Source organism: Cydia strobilella, chromosome 2, assembly GCF_947568885.1.
Source record: "Cydia strobilella chromosome 2, ilCydStro3.1, whole genome shotgun sequence".
Taxonomy (NCBI): Eukaryota; Metazoa; Arthropoda; class Insecta; order Lepidoptera; family Tortricidae; genus Cydia; species Cydia strobilella.
In genome coordinates, this window is record NC_086042.1 from 16,237,348 (window position 1) to 16,250,946 (window position 13,599).

The window sequence follows — 13,599 nt, forward strand, 5'->3', positions numbered from 1 at the left end:
CAGCACCATTTGTCTATTTGGATTACCTACTTCTGTTATTGTATAATTGTAAACATAGGAATAAAAACACGTTTTAGTACCTACGCATTATATGATCAAGATCATATTATTTTAAGTTTCTGAACAGTGTCGATCTCAGGACTCTCAGGCAATACTTAAGATGGGTCAAAATCACATCATATTTCACAATTATACTTCGCGCCTCGTCCTCGAGATTAGTAACTGAAGATATATATACACTTGTAGTTACGCCGGTAGGTGTCACCACTCTGCACTTAGTTTGGAGTTATTTTTAAATTTTTATTTTTTAACTAGTGGGTATGCCTAGATTCTACCTCCCGGCCGCCATCGCTCCGTCCGTTCATACGCTTTCTAGTGCTCGACCACTCAAGTCACTTCTTAGAAATTTAACTAAGTTTCTTGTTCGTGGAGTCTCGCAAAATGCCGAAACGTAAACGTGTTAAGAAATACGAAGATGACATTGATCATCTACTGCATAAAGTTCGAAAATTAAAACGTAAAATACGGAATAGTGAAAGTGCTTCTTCACACAGTGGTTCCAATGAGGAATTTATACCACAAGAAACAGGTAAGTCTTTTTAATTTTCGCTTGTGCAAATTTTAAGTTGGCCAAGGTTATTAAACCTAGGTATACGTGCATTCAGATTTAGCCATTGGGGATAAATCAAAGCATAAATTGTATCGGTTGGCGTTCAGTTCATTGGGAACTGATACCTAACTAAATGATACGTATCTATTGACTGTATAGAACCACAGTACGAGTTCATACTTGTACATACATACATCAATGCACTCCGATTAGCCGTTGGGGCTAAGTCGACGCATGGTATGACGGTTGGCGTACAATTCATTGGGATTTGTAACCTAACTTTAAGATGGGATAACATGCGTTATCTGGTTCAGTTCAGATGATTAGAATATTACTATTCACTATTCAGTAATAATATATTTGAGTTTATGAGTAAAAAATAGTAATTTATATATGATTAATATATCAGTACGTTTACCTTAAATATAGTCGTGAAGATTTTCTTATTTAATTCATTTTGCTTTTTAAATAAATGAGTAAGTATATAAATATAAAAGCAAACTAAGTATTGCTTTTTGTTCTCAGCATCACCGGTTTTACGACCAGACGATTGGTTTCCGGAATACCCGGATTATGAACTGAACTACGATCCATACAGTCAGAGTGACCAATATAATGGCGCTGAGTATCTGGAAGACCCTATTGAGGCCGATAATTGTCCTATCGAGGAACCTCAGAATTCTGTTGAAAATGTGATAAAGCCTACTGAGGCTCAGCAAAGCGCTACACAGACTAACACACAGGCCGTGACAGATACAAGCGGCAATGCCGTACCCGGCACGAGCTCCAACGCCATAGCCGGCACCAGCTCCAGCGCCATGCCCGGCGCAAGCGCCACTGCCATACCAGGCACAAGCACGTCCACTGTTGAGCATGCTGACGATAATAAAGTCGCTGACACAATCGATTTGGACGATGAAGTATTGCAAATTCTGGGAGATGACCCCTCGTCGGCCACAATATATGGCAAAGAGGTACGTGCAGAAATAGCTACCCGTTTTACACATGTAGCCATAGAGGGTATAACTAAAGAAATCCGTAAAGACCTCCTTAGTAAATATCTAATCCCTGCTAATTGCGTGAAAATAGGCGCGCCAAAGTTAAACCCTGAGATCAAAGCTGCCATCTCAGAAAACTTTGCTAAACGAGACAAGGGCATCGAGTCCAAGCAAAAGGAAATGGCTAGCGCGATATCATGTCTTGGCGAAATAATTACATCGCAATTAAATTCGAAAGAGAAAAATAACGACCTGTTACAAAAACTTATAGACCTCGGTCGTATTTTGTGCGACTTACAATACGCAGACAGCGTGACCAGACGCAATTTTATACTTTTCTCATTGAAAAAAGATCTCAAAGACCATCTGGCGAATACCAAGATAGACACTTGCCTATTTGGCGAAAACTTGACGGAAACGCTTAAATCAGCGAAAGCCATGATTAAATCCGGCGGAGAGATAAAAGCTCCTGTTCCTAAGCAGCCCGTAGCGCAATACAGGCGGATGAAATCCAGTGTATCGCGGCCTTTAAACCGCCGAGGCCCAGCGCCGCGCAGGCCGCCGCCGGGCCCGCCACCGCCGGCTCCGACTCCGAGGGGTCGCGCGCCTGCTCCCCGCGCGCCGCCTCCCCCGGCGCCGCCCGCGCGCTACTACAGACCGTCGTACACGCACCAGCCCCCGCCGCCGCCGCGCCACTACGGCCACTACTACTAGACACAGTTAAGTATGCCGGCCGTTTATCACTATTTCATGAACAGTGGGCGCTCATTACTAGTGACCGCACCATACTTTCATGGATAGCTGGCTATAAAATCAAATTCTCTGGCCCTGTTGTTCAACATTCTTTGCCCTCAGCGCCAGAATATTCTGATATAGAGAGGTCACATTTTGTAGATGCCATTAACAACCTTTTGCAAGCAGGTGCTATATCCGAGTGTAATCCTTGCGACGGACAATTTGTGTCCGGTATTTTTCTTGTGCCGAAGCCGAACGGAAAAATGCGTTTTATACTCAATTTAAAACAGTTAAATAAATTTATAAAAACTGATCATTTCAAGCTCGAGGATTTGCGAACAGCCGTTAAGCTTTTAACTCCGGATTGCTTTATGGCTACGCTTGATTTGAAAGATGCGTATTTTTTAATAAAAATTCACGAGGAATCAAGAAAATACCTTCGTTTTATTTATGAAAATAAAATGTATGAATTCAACGTTTTACCGTTCGGCCTCAACACTGCGCCTTATATTTTCACCAAAATCACAAAGCCTATTGTAAAACTATTACGTTCCACAGGCCTCCTCTCTACCCTGTATCTCGACGATTGGTTACTTTTCGGTCAAAGTTACGAACAATGTCTAGAAAACGTAAAATTAACAACAGAATTATTAATTTCGTTAGGCTTTATTATCAATCAAGAGAAAAGTATACTTACACCTATGACGTCATGCAAATTCCTAGGAATGATTATCGATTCACGTCGTTTGCGACTTAGTTTACCTTCTGAAAAACGAGTGCGCATAAAATCTGAGTTAGAACTGTTTTTAAAAATTAAGCGATGCAAGATTAGACAGCTAGCAAAACTAACCGGCCTACTAGTCTCAGCGTGCCCGGCTATCGAGTACGGATGGCTCTATACGAAGGAACTGGAACGGTGCAAGTTCCTTAACCTACAAGGCCACGATAATTATAATCGTGCAATGAGTATACCCGAGTCCATCCTACCTGACATACATTGGTGGCTAATGAATATCGATAATTCCCATAGTCGCATTCGCACGGATAATTACCAAATTCAGATATTTTCTGACGCCTCAACTACGGGGTGGGGGGCAGCCTGTGGGGGTGATACGGCCAGCGGCCAATGGTCTAGTACTGAACGAGAAAATCATATAAATTATTTAGAGCTGCTTGCCGCATTTATTGCTTTAAAAATTTACGCATGCAATTTGTACAATTGCCAGATACTCCTACGATTAGATAATACTACCGCGATAGCGTACATTAACAGAATGGGTGGTATACAATACCCTCATCTTACCCAGGTTACGAGAGAGTTCTGGCAATGGTGCGAACAAAGAAAGTTGTTTGTGTTTGCATCTTATATAAGATCCCGCGATAATGTTATAGCTGATTACGAATCAAGGAGATCACATCCGGATATAGAATGGGAATTGGCTGATTGGGCTTTTAATGAGATAGTGTACAAATTTGGTTTACCGTTAATTGATTTATTCGCAAGTCGTATAAATAAGAAATGCGCAAAATACATTTCCTGGCACAAAGACCCTGATGCCTATGCGGTAGACTCGTTTACTGTAGCCTGGACAGGCATGTTCTTTTACGCTTTCCCACCTTTTTCGATTGTGCTGAAAGCTCTTCGAAAGATTATTTCAGATAAAGCTACGGGTATCATGGTCGTACCTTTGTGGCCAACACAACCATGGTACCCTGTCTTTCGAAGTCTCCTTGTTAGCGAAGTCATAACTTTTCAGCCATGCAGCAATGCTTTAATTTCTCATTCCAGTTCCCAACGAATACACAACTCGATTACCCTGGTTGCAGGGATATTGTGCGGGTCGCGCTATCGAGAAGAAGCCTACCACCATCCTCAATGGACATAATGTTAGCATCTCTATCACCAAACACGATAAAACAATATGATGTTTGCCTTAAAAAGTGGTGGCGCTTTTGTAAAAATAATTCAGTCGACGTATATGACGCGTCTATTCCGACAGTTGTCTATTTCTTGACCAATTTGTTTAATGAAGGTAGTCAATATGGTACATTAAACGCCTGTAGATCGGCCTTATCTTTAGTCTTAGGTCCAACTATATCACATGATGACAGGCTTCAGAGATTCTTCAAAGGCGTTTTTCGTCTACGACCTCCGACGCCTAAGTACAATGCAACTTGGGATACCAATCTTGTATTAAATCATTTGAGCGATTGGTTTTCTAACGATACATTAAACCTCGATAGGCTTTCAAACAAAACGGTTACATTGCTGGCTCTCACTACGGCTCACAGAGTCCAAACTATATCAAAAATTAATATAAAAAACATTGGAATAACTTCCGAATGTATATCGATTAAAATTCCAGATATTTTAAAAACATCGAGACTTGGCTGTAAACAACCTATTATATATCTACCCTTTTTCCGCGAAAACCCTTCCATATGTCCAGCGGAAGCGCTTTCTTGCTACTTGAATAAAACAAAGCCCTTAAGAATATCTGACAGCCTGTTCATCGCTACTAAAAAGCCTCATAAACCAGTAGGCTCACAGACGCTCAGCCGATGGATCAAGCGCACATTGAGCGAGTGCGGGGTCGACACGGCGGCGTTCAGCGGGCACAGCACGCGGCACGCCGCCGTGTCGCACGCGCACGCGAGAGGCGTCAGCGTCGACGCCATTCGCAACACCGCAGGGTGGAGCGGACAGTCCAATACTTTTGCAAAGTTTTACCAAAGGCCAATTTTAAGCAACGAAGACTGTCTGTCTCTGGCGCTATCCGTTTTAAATAAATAATTAATGAAAAGGATATCCAACTCATCCCGTATCGGTTGATTATTAAAAAACTGCTAAGCTTTTGAGAATATGATTAGCAAATAAGAATCATATTTAAAGATCATTCATCACAGATCTTATTAATTATGATAAATGTGTTTTACATAGTCCTTGATATTGTAAGAAAATTGTACCAATTAGTATAATGACTAATTGCGACTTCAGTTTTTACTTATGTAATTTATTTCTATTTCATGCAATAAATGATTGTAATATAATGGTATTTAAGGTGTTTAAGATTGACATCCTGCCATTCCTGCCTATAGTGCCCGATCCTAGCTGATAGTAACATATCTACATATCAGTAGATTTTTTGAGTATCATATGTATAAATAAAATTATATTTTATCATGGCCGATTAGGTATTTATATAGTACCTATAAATTGTCTAATAATATATAAGAATATCGTCATTGATTGATGATCTTTTAGAAAATATTACTCTCAAAGTCTACAAGTGTATATATATCTTCAGTTACTAATCTCGAGGACGAGGCGCGAAGTATAATTAATGATTAAACGAACTTACCTGAAGTGAAGTTCTATCATAATTATACGAAGCGCCTCGTCCGAAGAGATTAGTAACATAGCTCCCTCCCACCCATCGCTTCGCTCATCCCCTTACAATGTTATACAAAATACATCAATCAATGTACTACCATAATATATGTAAAATATTTCTCTCAACTTAATGAACGGACGGAGCGATGGCGGCCGGGAGGTAGAATCTAGGCATACCCACTAGTTAAAAAATAAAAATTTAAAAATAACTCCAAACTAAGTGCAGAGTGGTGACACCTACCGGCGTAACTACAAGTGTATATATATCTTCAGTTACTAATCTCTTCGGACGAGGCGCTTCGTATAATTATGATAGAACTTCACTTCAGGTAAGTTCGTTTAATCATTAAATAACTATTAGGTGTGTTATCTTCCTTACTTACCCTAAAATTGTTAATTTAGACCTTAAAACTAAGCAAAGAAATGTATACTATCATATAGACACGGACGTAGGTACTCGTGTATAGGCAAACAACAACATCGAAATATACCGTCTCGTCTAAATATTTGATTTGCTCGAGATGACATTTAACTGGGGCTCGAATTATGAACGTCGCGGACGAGTGGGAGATTAAGGAGACTATCCAATATACTAAACTTTTCGTACTTTAGAAAAGCCACGTGGGCTGCCGGGTGTTGACTCCAGAATGATTAAACGCGTTTCAAGATTGATTCTTCATTATCTGCACACTTCCACATTAGTTTACTGCATAATAAGCTATCAATATTACAAACGGAAGTCCCGATATTTTTTCAACCAGAAATTACATTTTTGATACTGACAGTTCATATTCATAACAAATCTAGACCACATTGGTAACCTGTTAATTCAATCTGAGTAAGTCTTCCGATAAAATCAAAATTAATAGATCGTAAGCAGCTTTGATTATTAGACCAGCTAGAATAGATACATAACAGCTTTTTCGTTGTAGGTATGTTTCAGTACAAAAACGTGATTATCAAATACAAGGATTTACAAGTATCGAAACATTTAATTTATTTAGGTTTAGTAGTACCTAGTAGTAGTAATCACTTTATTGTACACAACACAGGTTTACAAAAATAAATTACAATTAATTAACAATGCCACCAATTGGTTTAATTTAATTTTCATGTACATATTTTGTAGTCGGTAATATAATTTAGAAATATTTAGTTAAGTTTAAAATTTACCCCCCCCCACCCTCCCTTACATATAATATAAACAATTATTATTTACAACGACGGGACTTAATCGCGTAAAATAAGTATTAAACCCACCTCCGACGTTTCGAGGACGGCGTTGTCCCCGTGGTCTCGGAGAAGACTGGCTAAAGTTGACATCAACATCTTCTAGGCGCGCGAGTTTTTCGAACTACCCGCACTTGGTCTTGTTTATTAACTTGAACGTTTTGCGCACTAGGGATGTTACCGGGTCGACACACAACACTCACAATATTCGATTTTTCAACTTTCGATATTTGGTTTCGCTTACACTTACTAATGACTGGGTTCCATGTGGAATATAAACAATATTTTCGTTTACAATTCTTTATTTCAATAAAATACAGTTATATCGTCATATTTAGAATAGTAAGTAAAACGCTTAGGTGATATTTTCTTATCGTGAACAACCCTCTTTATACCAAGTCGAGGCGGAACATTATTACATTTCCCATTACCGACGTACGTGATAAATTTTAGTTTGATTCCATCCGTCTGGTCTTAAATTAATATATCCGCATCGCAAATGTAAACGCAATAGAGTTAGCCTAGGGCTGATTAGTACATTTGCCTATTTCCTTATAGGTACAACATCATCATACAACGTTAGATTTGTTGCTTCAGCTCAGAAACCAACCTATTTTAAGACCATTGAGTTTTTTTCATATGTAAATTAATTCGTTAATTGAAACTTTTTACATATTTATTTTATTTCTAACATCACTTGAATAAATAACGTCTAAGTAATAAAATTAATAGTCAAGTTGGTATACACATTTGAAATAATAAATGGTTGGAAGCTCAGTCAGTTTCTGATTATACTCCTACCCTGATCCCAGCTTAAGTTGAAGTAATTTATTTTCCCACAGTCATCCAGTCACAGTCTCGCGAGCGACACAACTTTTGATTTCTAATTCATGAAAACATTAGAAACTGCTTCAAACTTAAATTGGCTTCCCCTGTACTAAACGCAAAGTTATGTTTTCCTTTGTGTGCAAACATACAGCTTTCGATCGATCTTATTTCACTGAACCAAGGACCAGTTTAGACTAAATACACAATTTTTACACGTATTTTGTAAACTTGTGATTCCTGTAACATTCAGTGGCATTAACAAATATTCTTTGGACTAATTTGTAAATTTATTTGACGTTGGACATAGCCTTAGGGTTCGGGGTGATTGACTGACATTTGGAAATATTGTTAAAGTTGGAATTATCTTAATTTTAATGTACTCCTCAACGGCAACGCGTGTAAAACATAAACATAATTTATTTTAAAACACGTATTGCATACATTTATATAAAACAAAGACTAAAAGTAGTGATGATTTTGTGTCTCACTAAAACATTTTGAAATACACGGGTACTTATTAGATTGTATATTTACAATAATAAATAAAGTAGAGGTAAAAATCTGGACACCGGGTTAATTTACCATCTTCGGATGTAGCGCGCGAGTGAACAAATAAGTAAATACATGTTAATCTTATCTCATTTTAACGTCCAAACATCATTAATTCGTAACTTAGCACCAGCCTCCATAGTTCATTCCACATAGATTTTTAAACTATAAAACCACACGTGACATAATATTTGCTAGGCCAAATGCATAATTCCACAGATACCTACACAAAGTGGTACCACATTCGTGGTTTTTCTGTTTACCTTCTTAGCATATCAAAATAACTTACTTGCTACAGATATGTGGCATTGTAAATAAATCAAATTGTATACAAACAAACGGCCTATTCGAACTAAATTTTTTTGACGTATGTTAAAGTTAGAATCAGGCCGAAAGTGGTATTTAGATTATATTCGCTTCGCACGGTATTCAGAGGGCCTACCGCGAATCACGTTTGACGTGTTGCCTCCTTGTCACACTTACGTACGAATTTACAAGTGCGACAAGGAGGCAACACGTCGAACGTGGTTTCCGGTAGGCCATCAGAGCTTACTTGCTACACACGACGTGTCGAGGTAGTGCTACAGGCGTCTACGGCGTAGTAACAGCCGTAGACCAATTACCAACTAACTTTCAATGAATGATTCCGGTATTTGAAATTCAAATGTAACGGACCGGACTAACTCATATTATATAAGTATAATATTATGATATTGGCTACGGTTTTTACAAGCTTTTTATTAACTTGCAATGTACCTATGTATGTGTATGTTTAGTTCTGGGACACCCCATGGTGTCCCAGAACTAAAGATACAAATTTATTTTCAAAATATGTAATTTAAGGTAAACATTAAAAGTAATGATTTTGGTTAAAAGTAGTCACAAACCTAATTAAATTATTAAATTGATACCGAATTTGCTCCCACGACAACTAATTTTCTTTTCTTAGATTATTCGCCGCCAGTCACATTACGGCTGTTCAGGATTTTGCAGCCACTCCTTTGGCCATACAAAGTATTTCGTAAAAATATTGGCTTGTGGTATATTTTTTTGGTCCTAAGACATCTATACGACTTAATGGAAATTAATGAATGGTTGAACGGAAATGTTTCCTTCATGAACATCATTAGGATTAGCCGGAACATAGGTTCAATCGTCAATAAACCGTTGTTTTTTTTTTCAGCTAACTTTTATAAACTTATTGGTTACCTTTTTTGGCACGTTCCTCTTGGTCCTTTACTTATCTAGAAGAAGTTTGTTGCAACTATATGGTTTTAATCCTAGATCGTTCTTTTTAGGGTTCCGTACCCAAAGGGTAAAAACGGGACCCTATTACTAAGACTCCGTTGTCCGTCCTTCTGTCTGTCTGTCTGTCCGTCTGTCACCAGGCTGTATCTCATGAACTGTTATAGCTAGACAGTTGAAATTTTCACAGATGATGTGTTTCTATTGCCGCTGTAACAAAAAATACTAAAAACAGAATAAATAAAATAAATATGTAAGTGGGGCTCCCATACATCAAACGTAATTTTTTTGCCGCGTTTTGCGTAATGGTACGGAACCCTTCTTGCGCGAGTCCGACTCGCACTTGGCCGGTTTTATTTATGACGATTGTGCAAAATCAAACGAACATACAATGGTCATGGCAATGGCGTGGTTGGGAATTATTGACAGATACTACATGTACTGTAAAAAGAACAGTGTGTATTCAATAGATACATGGCCGTTATTATAGTTAATAGGCCCACGCGAAATATTTAAAAGCTCAAAATGTTTAGGTACCAATTACCTGTGCCTATCTTGCAATTTCTAGCCAATTTTATAATCTCGCTCTGAGGTTTTAAACTCAATTAAAAGTTTTCTCAGTTTAATACAGAGGTAAATTTGATTTAAATATTTAACAGAGGTTAAATGCCTAAAAGTGAAAACAAAGTTCAATACTTATGAAACTTGACACAAGTTTATATGAAGCCTTTATCAATTTAAATATTTCATTTATTGGAACACCTCAGTAAAAAGATACAACAGAAAAACAATTGATTATTGAGGCAGATAACATGCGGTTTTATCGCGAGCGACGTCTGCCAGACAACCTTTAGTAGCGTAGCGGAAACAAAATATTTAATCAATAATTTTTAAGAAAAAAAAAACCGACTTCAATGGGGGATGCCGCTGAAAGTTTACTTATTGTTGATGGTGCACTCTTAGATTCCAGACAATGAAATGAAATAGACAGCATATTTTGCGTAATTATCCTAATCCATCTTTTGACTAATTTTGCCTAATTGCCTAATTATTATAATATTGCCTAATAATGTAGAAAAGGAGGTAAAACCACCCACTTTTCTAGTAGCATTTCATTTTTGTAAGGGTCGCAGTTCTAACCTAACCTAACCTACTTTTCTGATAGCATTTCGTTTCTGTAAGGGTCACAGTTCTAACCTAACCTAACACACTTTTCTAGTAGCATTTCCGGGTCCGGGTCTGGGTCCGGATCCGAGTCCGGGTCCGTGTCCGGCTGTCCGGGTCCAAGTTTGGGTCAGAGTTCGGTCCGGGTCCGGATCCGAGTTGGGGTCCATGTCCAGACCCGGGTCCGGGTCCGAGTCCGGGTCCAAGTTTGGGTCGGGGTCCATAAGGAAGAGAATAAATCGCCAAACGTGAACTATGTGTCATTGAAGAGTTCCATTCTGATCATCATCAGCAGTTCCACTTAATCAAACGTCACTTTTTTAAATGTAAATGCTGGATTTGTTGATGAAAATACAAAAATCAAAATATGTATGCATTTCACATTTGAGGAGTTCCCTCGGTTCCTCATGGGTCTCATCATCAGAACTCGAGCTTGACAAAAATATGCCTTAAAAATTAAGTTGCTTAACAAACATAAAGAAGAGGACAAATCGCCAAACGTAAACTATGCGTCATCAAAGAGTTCCATTCTGATCATCATCAGCAGTTCCACTTCATCAAATGTCAATTTTTAAAATGGAAATGCTGGATTTGTTGATAAAAATACAAAAATCACTATATGTATGCCTTTCACATTTGAGGAGTTCCCTCGATTCCTCATGGATCCCATCATCAGAACTCGAGCTTGACAAAAATGTTTCTTGAAAACCTAACTTGCTTAACAAACATAACGAAGAGGACAAATCGCCAAACGTGAACTATGCGTCATTGAAGAGTTCCGTTCTGATCATCATCAGCAGTTCCACTTCATCAAATGTCACTTTTTCAAATGTAAGTGCTTGATTTGTTGATGAAAATACTAAAATCACTATATGTAAGCCTTTAACATTTGAGGAGTTCCCTCGATTCCTCATGGATCCCATCATCAGAACTGCGTTTTGACAAAAACGGGACCAATCGGTATATATACTTACAATCAAAAAAAGAATTTTTAAAATCGGTCCAGAAATGACGGAGTTATGGAGTAATAAACATAAAAAAAAAAAAAAAAAAAAAAAATACAACCGAATTGATAACCTCCTCCTTTTGAAATCTTAAAGTCGGTTAAAAATAGTAGGTATTGCAAAAAACGCTAATGAAACCTACTTTCATGCACACAATTACAGTAAATAAGTATACACATATAAGAAGATACAAACAAAGGTTGTCTGGAAGAGATCGCTTTTTAGCGATAAGACCACCTGTTGTTACAATACAATACTAATCCTCTTTATTGCACAACCTCAGAATAAATGTACATGGAAACACAAATAATACATGAAGACAGAGGTAAACAACAGGCGGCATTATCTCTAAAGAGCGATGTCTTCCAGACAACCTTTAGGTAGTGGAAAAATGACACACATACATTAACCAATTATGAGGTGCAAAAAACTAAGTTAAATCTAAATAGCATTAGAAAAAATACCTTTAAAAGTTTAAAATTCAAGTCTACAACAATAACTACACAAACTACAATAAGACAGTACATATACATACAATACTACTAAACTGTTGATACCTAGTCTTAACCTTGTATTTCGCTTTCTGTGTATTTTTTTAACTTTATGGTGCACAATAAAGAATATTTACTTACTTACAAACAAAAATACATAAAATACTAAATATAACAGCAACATGTCATTCATAGAGTAAAAACTAATGTTCTTTAAATAAGTAGTTTTTTTTAAATACAGCAAGGGATTGAGCGCGTCTAATGTCCAGAGGTAAAGAGTTCCAGAGTCGAATAGCTTGAAATGTAAAAAAGTGTAAAATTTTGAAGAAGATTATGGGACAGAAAGATGTAAATTGCGTGACAACCTCACAGAATTAAGATAAAATATTACAAAGTTAAGAATATACAGACATTTTATCAAAACACCGAACAGCGAGATATGTAAAACACGAAGTTCCCACGAAACATCTATCATGTTATCAATATAGCCAAACACGACAATTTGCTTTGACAAACGAGGCTATATTCGCAAAATGTGCTTTCCTAAGCGTAAGAGAGACGGTATCAAAAAGCAGATCTTACAAAATTTATTAGTCTGTGGCGAGAGCCAAATCAACTGAATAATATTGATAGCATACATCTTTTCGGTTTCTAGTGTATGAATTTATACTTTATTTCCATGTGAAACACGGTACTTTTTACAAAAAATGCTACAAGATATGATGAGAGTTTCATAAAGTTACTAGTGAAAATGCGGTGACGCGGTTGGTTTGAAAATTCGAACCTATCTACAGTGACGCTTTAGGAACAGCACGAGGCGGTCGTGTTCCATTATCAAATACTTGGCGGGAAAATCTTTCGTGACAGTTTGGTTTTAAATTGTTCTTATTAGCTTTGGATTGCATCGGACAGTTTTTTTGTCGGCGAACGGTGAGTTTTGTTTTTTAAACGAGTGCCCATAAAAGCAGTGTATTTTTTGGCTTATGGTAAACGTTAATACTAAAATAAAAATAAAGTTTTCAGTTTGTGATTAAGAATATATTTATAGTTGGTCAAACCAAATTATCAGTAAATAAAAACAAAAAAAAAACTATACTCATTCTTTTCTTTTGGGTGCTAGTAATAGAGTAAGACAAAGATGGTATGATTCTCTGTGTCTATGTTTGAAATGAGACAGTCCTTTGACAAACTATGAATTCCTTTTATTACTTTTATATGAATGAAACGTTTTCTAAATCTTGTTTTATTAAAAAATATGTATATTTTTAGTTCTTGAAAATTTCCACTTTTCAACGTTTTGGTTGGTTGGGAGGTTAGTGAAAATTTTATGTATAGACGCTTTCAACTTAAT

The 13,599-nt window shown here is 37.3% G+C and overlaps 1 protein-coding gene across 1 annotated transcript; it reads left to right on the forward strand.

The window, feature by feature from the left end:
• Window positions 1-306: 306 nt before the first annotated feature.
• On the forward strand, window positions 307-2,322 carry LOC134749588 (uncharacterized). Its single transcript, XM_063684595.1, has 2 exons — window positions 307-601; window positions 1,136-2,322. Exons 1-2 carry the CDS (start codon window positions 442-444, stop codon window positions 2,320-2,322), a joined length of 1,347 nt encoding a protein of 448 aa, XP_063540665.1. The 5' UTR covers window positions 307-441.
• The last annotated feature ends 11,277 nt before the right edge of the window (window positions 2,323-13,599 follow it).